General features: G+C 44.2%; 3 protein-coding genes across 3 annotated transcripts; all 3 read left to right on the forward strand.

Annotated features, from left to right (window-relative positions):
- Nucleotides 1–726: 726 nt before the first annotated feature.
- On the forward strand, nt 727–1,656 carry MELLADRAFT_67586 (uncharacterized protein; the record flags this gene model as incomplete). The annotated part of the gene is made up of 1 exon (XM_007415913.1): nt 727–1,656. The coding sequence occupies one exon, from the start codon at nt 727–729 to the stop codon at nt 1,654–1,656; it is 930 nt and encodes a 309-aa protein (XP_007415975.1).
- A 1,176-nt stretch (nt 1,657–2,832) lies between these two features.
- Nucleotides 2,833–5,260, forward strand: MELLADRAFT_73137 (uncharacterized protein; the record flags this gene model as incomplete). The annotated part of the gene is made up of 10 exons (XM_007415914.1): nt 2,833–3,009; nt 3,097–3,176; nt 3,238–3,290; nt 3,356–3,445; nt 3,500–3,575; nt 3,668–3,702; nt 3,765–4,014; nt 4,105–4,122; nt 4,193–4,802; nt 4,870–5,260. The coding sequence occupies 10 exons, from the start codon at nt 3,005–3,007 to the stop codon at nt 4,994–4,996; spliced, it is 1,344 nt and encodes a 447-aa protein (XP_007415976.1).
- Nucleotides 5,261–6,241: 981 nt separating this feature from the next.
- Nucleotides 6,242–7,287, forward strand: MELLADRAFT_124075 (uncharacterized protein; the record flags this gene model as incomplete). The annotated part of the gene is made up of 6 exons (XM_007415915.1): nt 6,242–6,402; nt 6,484–6,564; nt 6,651–6,740; nt 6,820–6,906; nt 6,986–7,099; nt 7,203–7,287. The coding sequence occupies 6 exons, from the start codon at nt 6,242–6,244 to the stop codon at nt 7,285–7,287; spliced, it is 618 nt and encodes a 205-aa protein (XP_007415977.1).
- Between the last annotated feature and the right edge of the window lie 6,325 nt (nt 7,288–13,612).

The raw sequence follows: 13,612 nt of genomic DNA on the forward strand, positions 1-13,612 counted from the left end.
CAGGTTTCACTTGGTACAAGGTATGTGGAATGGGCTGCGGACAGCTTTGATAAACGAGTGATCTCCGAGTGAGCAGAGTCCTCTTCCAAGTTAGATTTTTGTCACATATTTTTGCCACATCAGAACAAACAAACCACAATAGCTTTAACTTTGTACCTTCTGTCTTGCGTTTTTGCTCTTTATTGCACTGAACATTCCATCCATTCTAGCTAGTCTACAGTGATCTATCTGTGATAGATCAAGTCAGGGAAACAACCAGTTTTTTCTCTTTCGGAACAACCGCATGTTAGGTGCACGGACCTGGTATCCCGCGGCGGACGAGCGGAATGGCAGCTATCAGTTACAGAAGGCTGAAGAACGAGCAAACCAAGAACATGCAGCAAATCTGATGAGAATTGAGCGTCTTCGGGAGTCGAGACTTCGAAGAGAATTGGGCCTTGTTGGCGGGGCGCACAGTGTGTTCCCTCTAGCAATTGGGTAGGTGTTGCACAAAAATTTCTATCAAGGGATATTGCTGATGATGATGATGGATTTATCGGTCTCTAATTCAGTGCTTTCCATCATCATCCTTCCTGTAGTGCTTCTGTAAGCAGTACACGCGGAGCCCCATGTGCTATACACGGGGCAAATCCTATGAAGTCGGGTAACCCATTGCAAGGAAGCAACTTAAAGATCACGGGGTTTCAGCAAGGGAACAAACAACAGATGAATTCTCCACAGAACAACATGCAGAAGATGGGCCAACAAAACAATATGCAAAAAAACGGCCAACAAAATAACATGCAAACAAGCGGCCAACAAAACAATATGCAACAGATGGGTCAACAAAAGAACATGCAACAAATGGGTCAACAAAAGAACATGCAACAAACAAGCCAACAAAACAATATGCAGAACATGGGCCAACAAAACAATATGCAGAAAATGGGCCAGCAAAGCAATATGCAGCAAATGGGCCAACATAACAACATGCAAAAAATGGGCCAACAAAACAACAATCAAAAATCAGGAAACAACCAACAAATGAACTTCCAACAACCTAGCATGCAAAAATCAGGAAACAATCAACAAATGAATTTCCAACAACTTAGCATGCAAAAATCAGGCTCTCCACCCAAGAACATGCAACACGGTAATACTCAGCAAATGAGCTATCAAAAAAATGGAGGTCACATAAGCTCTCAGCAGGAAAATAAGCAATCAATGGGTCAGCAGAACATGCAGAAGGGTGATGACCAAAACATGCGCTTCCAAAACCCCATCGGCGAGAACGTAATGCAATCTGGACATAAGCAACAATCAGGCTTTGACCAAGATTGGTCAGGTGGACAAAGGCAGAAGAGTCCGAGCAGGAACCAATCATTTGCCAAAGATAATAACTGTACCCAGCCTATCCAGCTCAAACGGAGCCATTCTGATAGCCATCAGAAAGCTCGTCACTATCCAACAAGTTCATGTGCTTCCAGTATCTCCAATTACGACCGAATCGGTGGTGAAAATGGTAGAAGCCTTTATTCTGGTCTATTAGACTATGATTTCCATTGTGACTATCACGATCGAATTTTACACAATGAGATTAATCGCGCATTGATGCTTCCAAAGCTGGACGAAGAATATTCCGGCGGTCGGCGAAGGTCTTCTTCCTTTGTGTTTTGAATTTAACTAGCGCGGGGACTAAGACAACAATTTTATGATTTACTTGGCGCGCGTGCTTTGGCAGCCTTCAGGTTACAAATCACACAATCTCCTGTGTCCTTTTCCTGTGTTAAAAGTATTTGATATTATTTTACCATCAGTTTTCCCCGTCGTTTTTCATTATCTAACTCGCCCTTTCTACATCCTAGATGATGAAGTTGAAGTACTGGTGGCTTCCCTTTCCGTATATTTTGTATCCCGGCGAAATTCTAGATCTCTTAACATTAGAAGACTTCAGTGATATTTCTATCATTTTTGAGGTCCAGTGTCTTTGTACAAAATCAATTTTTTCCATTCTTCCCTTTGTATGTATATCTGGGTATGCATATGTCACAATCACCAGTCTTGTTGGATTTGGGGGAACCCACATGTTCACTATAAACAAAAGTTGAACCTCTGAGAGTTACAGTCTCTAAACTCTATTTTCAGGGTATGAAAAGCACGTAGGCTTCCCAGCGTATGTGTTTGATGAAGATACCCTCTTAGAGTCTACAGTATAGCCTGTGATTCTGACCATGATGGAGTGCGTTTTTTCCCTGAGAATTCATGATGTATCATGTCCTGGCACGTGGTGAGCCATATTGTATGAGAGCCTCAGAACTTGCTGGCAAGGCGTGTGACCCACCAGATAATGCAGTCCTCTTACTGGGTAGGCATATTGATACATATCTCAAGATTGAGATTCCATTGCAGACCTTTCAAAAATGTGACTACTGCAAGATGACGTTGTATGAGTAGCCAAACTACGTATTCAACTGCTATGTAACTTGCTTCCTTCAAGAGTTCAAAAGTGTATGGCCTCCGTTTGAATGCCTTTCGGTCTTAGAAACACACCCATTTGTGCCCACAACGTGGTCCCCATATCTCCTCTTGAGTCCAACTATGTAATGCATTTTCACTCAAACACTGCTGAGTTGTTTTCTTTTGACATGGGTTTAGACAGATTCGAGTAATAGCCACCGTATGTAATCGTGTGGGGCACGGACCTGGTGAACGGACCATTGACGACGATTGTCATTTTGGGGTGCGATCATTCCATGTATAGGCATATGTACTACCGTGAACAAGGGCTTGGTGGAATATGCTGATAAGTGGGGATATATAAATCGTGTGCTTGAACTTCTCTTGAGTTGCTTCCGCTTACCTCTCGTCATTCTATCTATTAGAGCACCTCAACTAAGTTGTGTTTCAGCTACTATCCTCTTGCTCGTCTTCATCGCTTGCGTAACTCAGAGCGAAGTCGATTGAGCCCATTGTTTACATCTCTATCATCTCTCTACATTCCATTAAAAAATAGACTTACTCGATCATGCGGTATGTCCTATTTTGTCATTCTTCTATTGACTTGCCCCAATCTGGTCCCCGTTGTCTGACTGAGTTATATTCCAATTGCTTTCATAGTGAAATCATCTCTCTCCACGCTGGACAAGCCGGTGTACAAATCGGTAACGCTTGTTGGGAGCTTTACACTCTCGAGCATGGTAAGTCCCTCTTGAGGTGTTTCAAGTACACCACCGCGTCTGACCCTTCGGTTTGTTCCAGGCTTGAGTCCAGATGGTCGAATCTTAGACGAGTCGTCTTCTAAACGTGAAGAGGTTAGTTCATTATCCTTTCATATCCCATTCAAAGATGACTGATCGATACTGTACCACAACTGCAGGGTTTCAGTACTTTTTTCTCTGAGACTGGTAGTGGTAAATACGTACCTAGAAGTATCTATGTCGATTTGGAGCCCAATGTGATCGATGAGGTTAGTGAGGTATTAAGTCTGTCAATATGACACACATGCTGAAAGGTTCATCAGGTCCGTACTGGAACCTACAGATCTCTGTTCCACCCAGAGACCATGGTCACTGGTAAAGAGGACGCAGCCAACAATTGTTAGTCAACCCTTTCCCAACAAAATATTTTCGCTCATGTTCCATGATCTGCACCGGCTCACCTGACTAACATTTGTGTGCTATCTCCTTAGATGCTCGTGGACATTACACTGTCGGAAAAGAACAGGTAAGTTTTACATGTTTTTGAACTTTTGATCAAGTAGGAATTGATACAGAACGGTATTCTAGATTGACGTGGTTATGGACCGAATCCGTAAACTCGCCGACAACTGTTCTGGTCTCCAAGGTTTCTTCGTCTTTCACTCCTTCGGTGGTGGTACTGGTTCCGGTTTTGGTGCCTTACTTCTCGAGCGCCTAAGTGGTGACTACGGCAAGAAGGCCAAGCTTGAATTTGTGGTATATCCGTCCCCAAAGATGTCTAATTCGGTTGTGGAGCCGTACAACTCCGTATTGACGACTCACACCACCCTTGAGCATGGTGAGTCTGTGCAACTACCTATGCCACCACGCGTGCCTATCGAAACTGACCCACTTGTGCTATGATTCTATATTCAAATGCGATCACTAGTCGATTGTAGTTTTATGGGTAGGTCGTCCTTTGCCTTCCCTTTCCACTGGTCGTGGAATGCTTGTTGACGGGATTCAAACTTCTATAGTTGACAACGAAGCAATTTACGAGATCTGCCGCAAGAACCTCGGAGTTCAATCGCCCGGTTTTACCAACTTGAACCGTTTGATTGCTCAAGTCGTCTCCTCCGTCACGGCGTCCTTGCGTTTTGATGGTAGTCTCAATGTCGATCTTAACGAGTTCCAAACCAACTTGGTGCCATTCCCTCGTATCCATTTCCCGCTCGCTTCTTACGCCCCGATCATCAGTGCCGACAAGGCTTTCCACGAGAGCAACAGTGTAGCCGAGATGACCATGACTTGTTTCGAACCCACCAACCAAATGGTCAAATGCGATCCCCGCCAAGGCAAATACATGTCCTGTGCACTTCTCTATCGAGGTGACGTCGTTCCGCGTGATGCGAATGCGGCTGTCGCCACGATCAAGACCAAGCGTACCATTCAGTTCGTCGACTGGTGTCCAACTGGATTCAAGCTTGGGATCTGTAACGAACCTCCTGCTAATATCCCAGGAGGTGACACTGCCAAGGTCTCGCGCAGTTTGTGCATGCTTAGTAACACTACCGCTATCGCGGCAGCGTGGAGCAGACTTGACCTCAAGTTCGATCTTCTCTACAGCAAGCGTGCATTTGTGCACTGGTCAGTTGTTCACTTAGTTCATGATGGGCTCTGTATCTTGCTCATTCTCATGTTTTTGGATATTCAGGTATGTTGGAGAAGGTATGGAGGAGGGTGAATTCTCCGAGGCTCGTGAGGATCTTGCGGCTTTGGAGAAAGATTACGAAGAGGTTGGATTGGATGGAGCTGACGAGGAGGAGCCCGGGGATTACTGAGCTAACACAATGCCGCATCAGTCCCGCGCTTTGTGGTGATAGACCAGTTAGATATCTACATGCTGATAATTTTCGTTTACTTGTCTACAAAAAGTGACGCTCACCACGTCGATGAGATGCGGTTGATTGCATGACTTTGCGAGACATATCTGTAGTGTCCTGCTTTGCCTGTAATGTCAATGTCACCTCTTAGTTCAATTGGTTTGTCATATACGTCTACACAGGTCCACACTCTTGCCTAGAGTAATTTGGAGTTGAGGCCGTATATATCGAGCAAGTGAGCAATGCGGTGTCGTACTAAACTGTTATATACTCACAGTCAATTACATACCCTCGGAACTATGATAAACAATGGCACAGGGTAAACAGGCAAGGGAGACAAAATGCTCGCAGCATATGTACTCAAATTTGAGACTTTGGCTATGCATTTCGCTGCTTGCATCTTTAATTATGATCATATCAGTCTTTTCTGAGAGTGGCAGCTACAGCATATCATTACATCAGTCGAGACAATTAGTGGTCACAAGTGTCCCCTTGTCAGAAAAAGCCCTAATGCTCGGGAACTCGAGAGTTTCGGAGCTGGGAGTTGTTGGATGTTGAAGCACTCAACGGGAGGAAGCATAATCAAGGTTCTTAAAATTTTATGAGCATTCTCGAGCAGAAGGCTTGATAAACGACAACCCAGTCAAGGCCTTCCGGTAGAGATCTGCAATGCTGTTGTCACAACAAGGAGAATGTCGTTTAAGTAGCAATGTCGATGAGCTGATGCAGTGCAGGGCATCACGCCGCAGATTGTCAGACTTTAGTCTGAAGCCCACGATGAAACTCCTCATCCAATATCCAGGAATTTAGAGTAGACAGTCGTTCGTACGGAGGCGAAGCTTCTCTCGACACGTCTCAAGGGCGGTACGCTTCCCACTCCATTCGCTTACACCAAATTTGAGGGATGGAATTCTTTCCACGCAGACCTTCTTGACTGCGCTCCTGCTTCCTTCCCAATATTAAACAGGCATACCCTGGCTCTTCGCTCACTCCACCGCGATTCATTCTTTTCTGACTCAAATTTCCATACTCCTTGGCATTTACCACATTCGTTTGACCGTACATCAACTCTTGAATTGAGATTCCGACATCTGGCACCCTTTGAAGAACCGCTGTTTAGACAAGCCTTCTTCGACTTACAGCACGTTCACTAAACTTTCACAGCCCCACTTGCATCGAATCCAATATTTCCGCAAGGAAACCATGATCTGCTCACGGACAACAAAGACAACCTTGGTGGTCATGCTCGGCTTGGCCACTGGCGCTTTGTGCCAGGATGGAGGCGATCCTCGAGATGTGAAGCCAGAACGATGTGAAGGGGTCTCTACAATTGAAGCTGTCATCCCCACTATCAAAGATCTCAAGTTGCGCATTTTCTCCCCTTCACCTGGTATAAGGACCATCATCACTGATGACACTCGCTTTCTGATATTCGAAAACTACAGCGGGCAGGATTTTCATCAGGAAGTAGGGAAGATGAATTACTCCTTGGCCATGACTGGAAACTTAGTCTTGAATAGTAGCGTGTTTGTCACAGTACCTTGTGATCTTCGGGTCCAACCAGATCTGGATAATTGATCGGCATGTAGCTCATGTAGGATTTTTTTTACAGAACTGCATGGCACTGTGGGCCAACGAAGAATGAGGTGGAGTCGAATGGCACAATGCGCACATTGACCACCGTATACGGCGCCGGTCAACAGTAAGTCTGGTGATAGATACCTTTCCGACTTCGAAACGATTGCAAGGCAGATCAGCAGATGTTCTAATGCATTCCACAGAGCTTGCTATAGCGATCCTATACCGGTCGATAATACATGGATCACAGGTTGGAACACGATAGTTTTTTCAGGTGAATTGTATTTCAGGTCAGTGTCTTCAAGTTCACTCCTTAGCCAATCCAGTTCTTCAACTGCTGAGAACTATGACCCGAATCAAATCCATCAGTGTAATCGTACACGAAAAGACCTGCGCCTCGCCTCCAACCCTCATAGACATCAATAGTCCATGCTCATACAATGCAACTACAGAAGGAGGCCTTGTAGGAACTGGAGTTTGCCGGTATGTCTCCATCATATTCTCCAAACATTACTGGGCAAAAATCAAGACCAATTTGTTGAAAGCCAGAGAGTTGAACACAACTGAACTCTTGCTACTTTTGCAGGTGGACCATTACAGATAAAGTCCATAACGCTGGTGATCAGCCCGATGGACAAGATGGTGAAGATGGATCAGGTGAAGGAGAGTAAGAGTTTAGGTTGCCTGATTTGAGATGATCTGAGGATACAAGATTGGTTCTTATGAAGGAGCAATGTTGATGGAGTTTAAACATGATATGTATATATTTTTCCATTCTTGTCTAATCAAGATTGAAAGTACTTTTCAGGGTTTAACTTGTCAAGTGAGCCAAAAATTTGCAGTGGTAATGAGTCCTCCTACAAAATATATGGTATGTGATATATGTTACATCGTAAAATAGCATTTTGCTACAGAACAGGCTTTGTTCATGATCCTGGAGCTGATCCATATGTTTGAAGGCATTCACTTCAGAAAGGAGCTTTTGCCCATGCCAATTATGTACGGTCCCTCTTTTTTTTATTGTTTAAGTATTTATGTAGCCGCTAGGCTATCAAACACTTGTAATATGTCCAGCACTGGTAAAACCCCTCTGGCTGTGTCAGGGGAAAGGGTTGCTGTTGGCTGTTTCATCTAGTTTACATGTGTCATAGGTACAATGGAGAGAAGGTGATGAAGTAGGGGGGGAAGCAAATAAGATAAAGCTATTGGGAGTCTTGGGGTTGTCTTCAGTTTGGCGGGAGGTGTTGGTCTGTGGCTTTTGCCCAGATCCATCGGTTTGCAAATCTCCATGTGGAGTTGCAATAGTTGGCAATCAGTTTGAAGGTGTTGGGGTTGGAAAGGATGCGTTTGTCCATCTTGGCGGTGAATTCTTGGAGTTCTCATTCAAGCTTGTTTCAGTACCTTTTGTGTGTCTGGCAGACAAACAGAAAGTGATCTACATCCTCTATTCCCTGTTGGCATTCACAGAGTGAGTCAGTTGATTGGCCAAATCGGCTTAAATATGCGTTAAGTGGTACGTGGCCTGTTCTTAGTTGTGTGATTGTTGCAATTTTGTGTTTGAGTAATCTCAAAAGTCCGTCGAGGTGTTTCTTCAGTTGGGGTTTGTGTCCTAGTTGTTTTTTCTCTTTGTTGTCGAATAGCTCAGTTTGTTCAGTTTTCCATTCTTTGATGGCTGCAATGAAGGCTGCTGTGTTGGGCGTGTTAGTGAAGTTTTCTGGGAGGGACTTTTTTGCTAGCGAGTTAGCGAGTTTGTCAGCTGATTTGCTCCCTGGTATACCTTTGTGCCCAGGGCACCAACATATGGTGATCTTCATTTGAGGGAAACTTTGATGGAGACATTTGAGTATCTTGAAGGTTTTCTGGCGATTGTCTAAAGATGAGATTGAAGATGAGTTAGATTGTAAATCTTTTACCACTCCCTGGTTGGCACTCACATGAGCCAGCAAACTTAACTAAGTCCGTCTCTGACCTGTACTGGCCGGCTCAAAAGAGGGACTTACACCCAATGTCAAAAAGTTGGCATGAAGGTCGTTGGGGCATTTTCCCAAAATCTACTTGCCTTATGAAACTTTTTTTTACATTTTCAAATTTCCCTAGCCCCAGAACAAAAATTGTACCTCTTGAAATTCTTTATAACCTGGTACTCTTGGCTTCTTAATAGTGTGACTGGTTGTGTACATATTTATATAAGTTTTTCACAGCTTGAAACCAAAAATTGGGTAATCTTGCCTGATCCAAGGCTGAATTTGGAATTTTGGTGCAGACTTGAAACACCAACTTTCCTATCTATTTGCAGACCCATTCCACCTATCAGGATTCTGAAAGCGTTGGGTTGTAGCCAAGAGTGAGGCGCGCATTTTTCATTCTTGGCTCAGGAAAGTTTAGAATGGTAAAAAAAAGTTTTGTAAGGCAGGTAGATCTGGAAAATGCCCCAACAACCTTCATGCCAACTTTTTGACATTGGGCGTAAGTCCCTTGTTTGAGCTGGCCAGTACAGGTCAGAAAGGGACTTAGTTAAGTTTGATGAGCCAGCTTTTTGAAACAGAGGAGTAACAAGTTACAAATTCAAAGTCATATGCCCTGAAAATAGTGGTTAAGATAAATGACTCTGTCAAGGTTAACCTTGCAAAGCAGTTATGTAGTGGCCTGGGGGCTTCAGGCTTTCTGCACTGGTAGTATTTGCTTGTGTCCCACTTTGGTGGCTGAAATATGTATCTGGGTTTGTCAGACAAGTCGGTGAAAGTGATCAAGGGAGGTGTTCTAGAGATGAAAACTTTTTCATCACGTCCTAGGACTAACACCATGTCCTTGTGGTTGTGGTTGTGGACCTAAACTTATCATTGTGGGCCCAAGAGTGATTTGGGCCACAAATCCTCCTGTTGACTCCCATACCCTGGACCCCGGAGAGGTCTTTATCAAGGCACACTATGTACAACATTTTCCTACATAGACTTTAGCCAGTGTAAACCCATATCATTACCTGGTCTGCACTACACTGCGGGTGCGGGGTTGCACTGATCCTGGATCGACCCCCCCTTGGGTTTTGTGCAGTGTCACCGCAACCCTGCATCCGCAGGTTCAGCACTTTGCATGTAGTGCTGATGGTCATGTACCGCCTGCCGACCAATACATTGGTTAATCTCAAATTTGGACATTCCTGAACTCAGCATTGATGCCCTTGCAATGGAGAATAGAAATCACATAATGATGTTGTGATACACAACATCTTGTACATCTGAGTATGTAAAAGCCCTGATTCAAGTATTATCAAATACATCAGGAGCTGTTTTGTGTCAAGGCCTTCAGGAGATCAAGAGTTAATTGTGTGTGGTAAGAAAGATATGGAAGAAGATATGATGAAGATGGTTTGGGTTATTTGAAGTTTGTTTTTCCTTTTATGATTGTTTTGGGAATAGGTCTTGTGACCTGAGTTTTTCAATTTTTACGTGTTATTACTGAGATGCTCACATATATACAATAGCCTGTCATGTATCTTTTAGTTTCTTTTTACTTACAATCTTCTCAACATCTATTCTGCCCACGTACCCTGTGGCTTTTACGCACAGGTGTGTTTTCTCAGCTTGTTGAAGCTTTTAGGCTTGTTGCCAGTGCACTCACTTTATCACCTGATTACCCCAGGTGTTTGCCATTTTTTGGCCAAACCTTTTTAGATCTTCACAAATGATTGATCAATGACTTTGCATATTAAAATTTCAAAGATCCAACAACAGTTCCAGGGTTGGTTTTTATCAGTATTTTCAACCAAGTCATGTTTCAATCTTCACAATTTGGGTCAAAAAATTTGGTTGATCTTAGGTAGAAATCAATTAACATCTTGATTATATACTTTTGATCCTTTGAGGGAGATCATATCTCATTCCTGTGAATTGGTCAAGAATTTGAATGCTCTCAATCATTTGCAATTGATGTGTTTGTATAATCAACACGGTGGAAGTTCCTAATAGGAACAACACTGGAAAGGCACGATGGCGAGAGCCAAGAGTATCTATAACCAATCTAGATTGCGGAAAGCTAGGCCTAGCTCATGAAAACATCAGATCAAGAACAACCTGGTACAATGAAAGACCACTAACGACAAACAACGAAAAGAATAGATGAGGAAAAGGGAATTTGATAACAGCTAGAGTTCTAATGTACTGAGTCAATGTATACCCCTGTCACACGTGTGATATGTAATGTAGTAAGTGTGTAACACCTTACACCCTCCCCACCTAAAAAGAAAAATCCCCCCTTAAATCAAACAACAAACAGATAATCAAAGAAAAAAAAAAATTTTTTGAAAAGAAACACAAAAGAAAATACGAGAAAAGAAAAAAAAAGGAAGAAGAGAAGAAAAAACGGAAACTCCATGTCGTCGGGACTCGCCGTATATGTCGCATTGAACCTGAAATAACAAGCCGAACCAAAGTTGTGCTCACAGCGTGGCCGAGGTTTTGCTTATATACATATGGTAGAATCCCACTGGGCGGTGCATACGAAGGAGAAAAACGTACTTCTGTGCCAAGGAGTACTAACCCCTCCTTTCCCTCAAACATCCTCGTCCAGCTCATCAGAGCAATATCGTCGCAACTTGGATTGATGAAAGGTATCATATGTCTTGTCGCCCTTGTCTAACCGCACTCTCACATCTCGTCCTTCATTCAAAACCTCTAACACCTCATAAGGTCCTTCGTACCGCGCTCTCAACTTCGCCACTGGGCCTTTCACCAATTGTTGTCTATCCTTTGCGTCAATTAACACCCAATCTCCCACTTCCAATGTCATATCAGCCCCTCGTCGCGCATTATAAGCAACAGCTTGATTGACTCGAGCACCCCACAACTTATCTCGCCATGTTGCCCACTCTCCCTGTCTACACTCAATCCACTTCTTAACATCATCACACATTCCTACTGGCGACCCTTCTATCGGAAATAAGGCAGGCGAGTATCCAAGCACAAATTTCATCGGTGACACCCCGGTGGCAGTGTAACCGCGGAGTTTATGGCGTACTCAACGGTCGGCAATGCCTGCAGCCACTTCCCATGCTTGCCATTCACCGCGTGACGTAATATTTGTCCCACAGTGTTATTGGTGCGTTCGGCGCGGCCGTCAGCTTGCGGATGATAAGCGGTTGTTAGCTGCACCCTGACTCCTAGAAGACATTGCAGTTCTTGCCAAAACCTAGAGGTCCATATCTTGTCGCGATCCCCTATCATAGACGTCGGGGCACCAAAGATGGTCAGCCAGCTGCCGTAAAGTCTTCGTGCTGTTCGTTCCGCCGTATCAGTCGAGCACGTGGGGATCAATCTAGTGAATCCAGTCAGTCTGCATGTGCAAGTAAGGAGCATATCATATTGTTGCACTTTCGGAAACGGTCCAACGAAGTCTAAAGCGATATCTGACATCGGTCGTTTGGGAACGTCAGTGCTTTGGAGACGTCCCGGCAGCCGTGTTGTGCGAGCCTTGTTGCGCTGACAGCTGTCACACCGCTTAACAAAATTGTCCACATCTTGGGCAAGACGAGGCCAGTAAAATTCCTCACGCAGCCGCTCCGCCGTCTTCAATGACCCCAAGTGTCCGACTGCTTCATGGGCCAAGTGGATGAGTTCCAATTGCAGTCCCTCTGTCGACGGTATAACAAGACGGTTGTCCATGAACATCATACCATCTTTCCAGAGACAGTTCTGTCGTAAAGGTAGCACCGTGCTCAGTCGCTTACAGAATGCATCATTTTCATAACCCTCTTTGATTCGTTGACGTAATCCAGGCGAAAGATGAGATTGAACGTGCACCGTAGCAACGTCTTCAATGCGTGATAGGGCATCCGCAACGCTGTTATCCAGACCCTTAATATATTTGAAGTTGAGATCAAACTGAGAGAGAGTTTCCAACCATCGCGCCTGCCTCCTACTTAAATTCCTTTGAGTTAGCAAATGGGTCAACGAATGGTGATCGGTCATCACATTAACTTTCATCCCCAACAGAAGCATCTTCCATTTGTTCAACGCGTTTATAACTGCGAGCAACTCTTGTTCATGCACCGGATAATTGCGTTCCGCTGGTGTCATTTGCCTGCTCTCATATGCAATTGGTGATGACGTCTCCCAATCAGCCCCTTGAAACAACGCAGCACCTAAGGCATGCCCACTCGCATCGCTGAAGAGCCACACCGGATCATTAGAATCAAAATCCATGTTCTTCAAGGCTGGTAGCGTGGTAATAATTCTTTTGATGTTATCAAACACAGCCTGTTCTTTTTCTTTCCAAGTGAATGTACCACTCGCCTTCTTACTACTTGTTAGAGGTGTCAAATGTCCTGCATACTGAGCCAACCCGTCAATAAATTTTTTCATCCATTGTACGGTGCCCAGAAACTCTTTTAATTGCTTTGCTGACTTCGGCGTCTTCCATGCTGCGACTTTCTCAACCTTGGCTTCATCAGGGTAAATCCCTTCAGCACTGATTTCGTGCCCTAAAAACTTCATGCGTCGACGAAATAACTTAGTCTTCTTTATAGAACAAAACAGCTTAGCAGCTTTCAATCTCTCCATTACCAACTTAAGATGCTCCTCATGCTCCTCTACTGTCTGTGAAAACACCACTATGTCATCAATGTATACCACACAAATCTTATTGACTAAATCTCCCAAAGCTTCCTCACATCTCCTCTGATGGGTTGCAGACGCGTTGGTCAATCCCATTGGCATTACCACCCACTCATATAGCCCCCACGGAGTCTTCACCGCTGTCAAGGGTATATCCTCCTCTCGCATTAGGGTTTGAAAAAAAGCGTTGACCTGGTCCAGAATGGAATATACTTTCCCAGTCCCAACAATCCTAATACATTCATCCACATTTGGCAGTGGAGAGCGGTCCTTTACAGTGAATTTGTTTAAACGTCAATAATCACACACCCATCGAGGCAAAGCCTTAGGATCAGCTTTTGGGATTATCAAACATGGCGAGGCATATGGACTATCTGATCGTCTCAAC

Source organism: Melampsora larici-populina (assembly GCF_000204055.1).
Source record: "Melampsora larici-populina 98AG31 unplaced genomic scaffold MELLAscaffold_55, whole genome shotgun sequence".
NCBI classification, from domain to species: domain Eukaryota; kingdom Fungi; phylum Basidiomycota; class Pucciniomycetes; order Pucciniales; family Melampsoraceae; genus Melampsora; species Melampsora laricis-populina.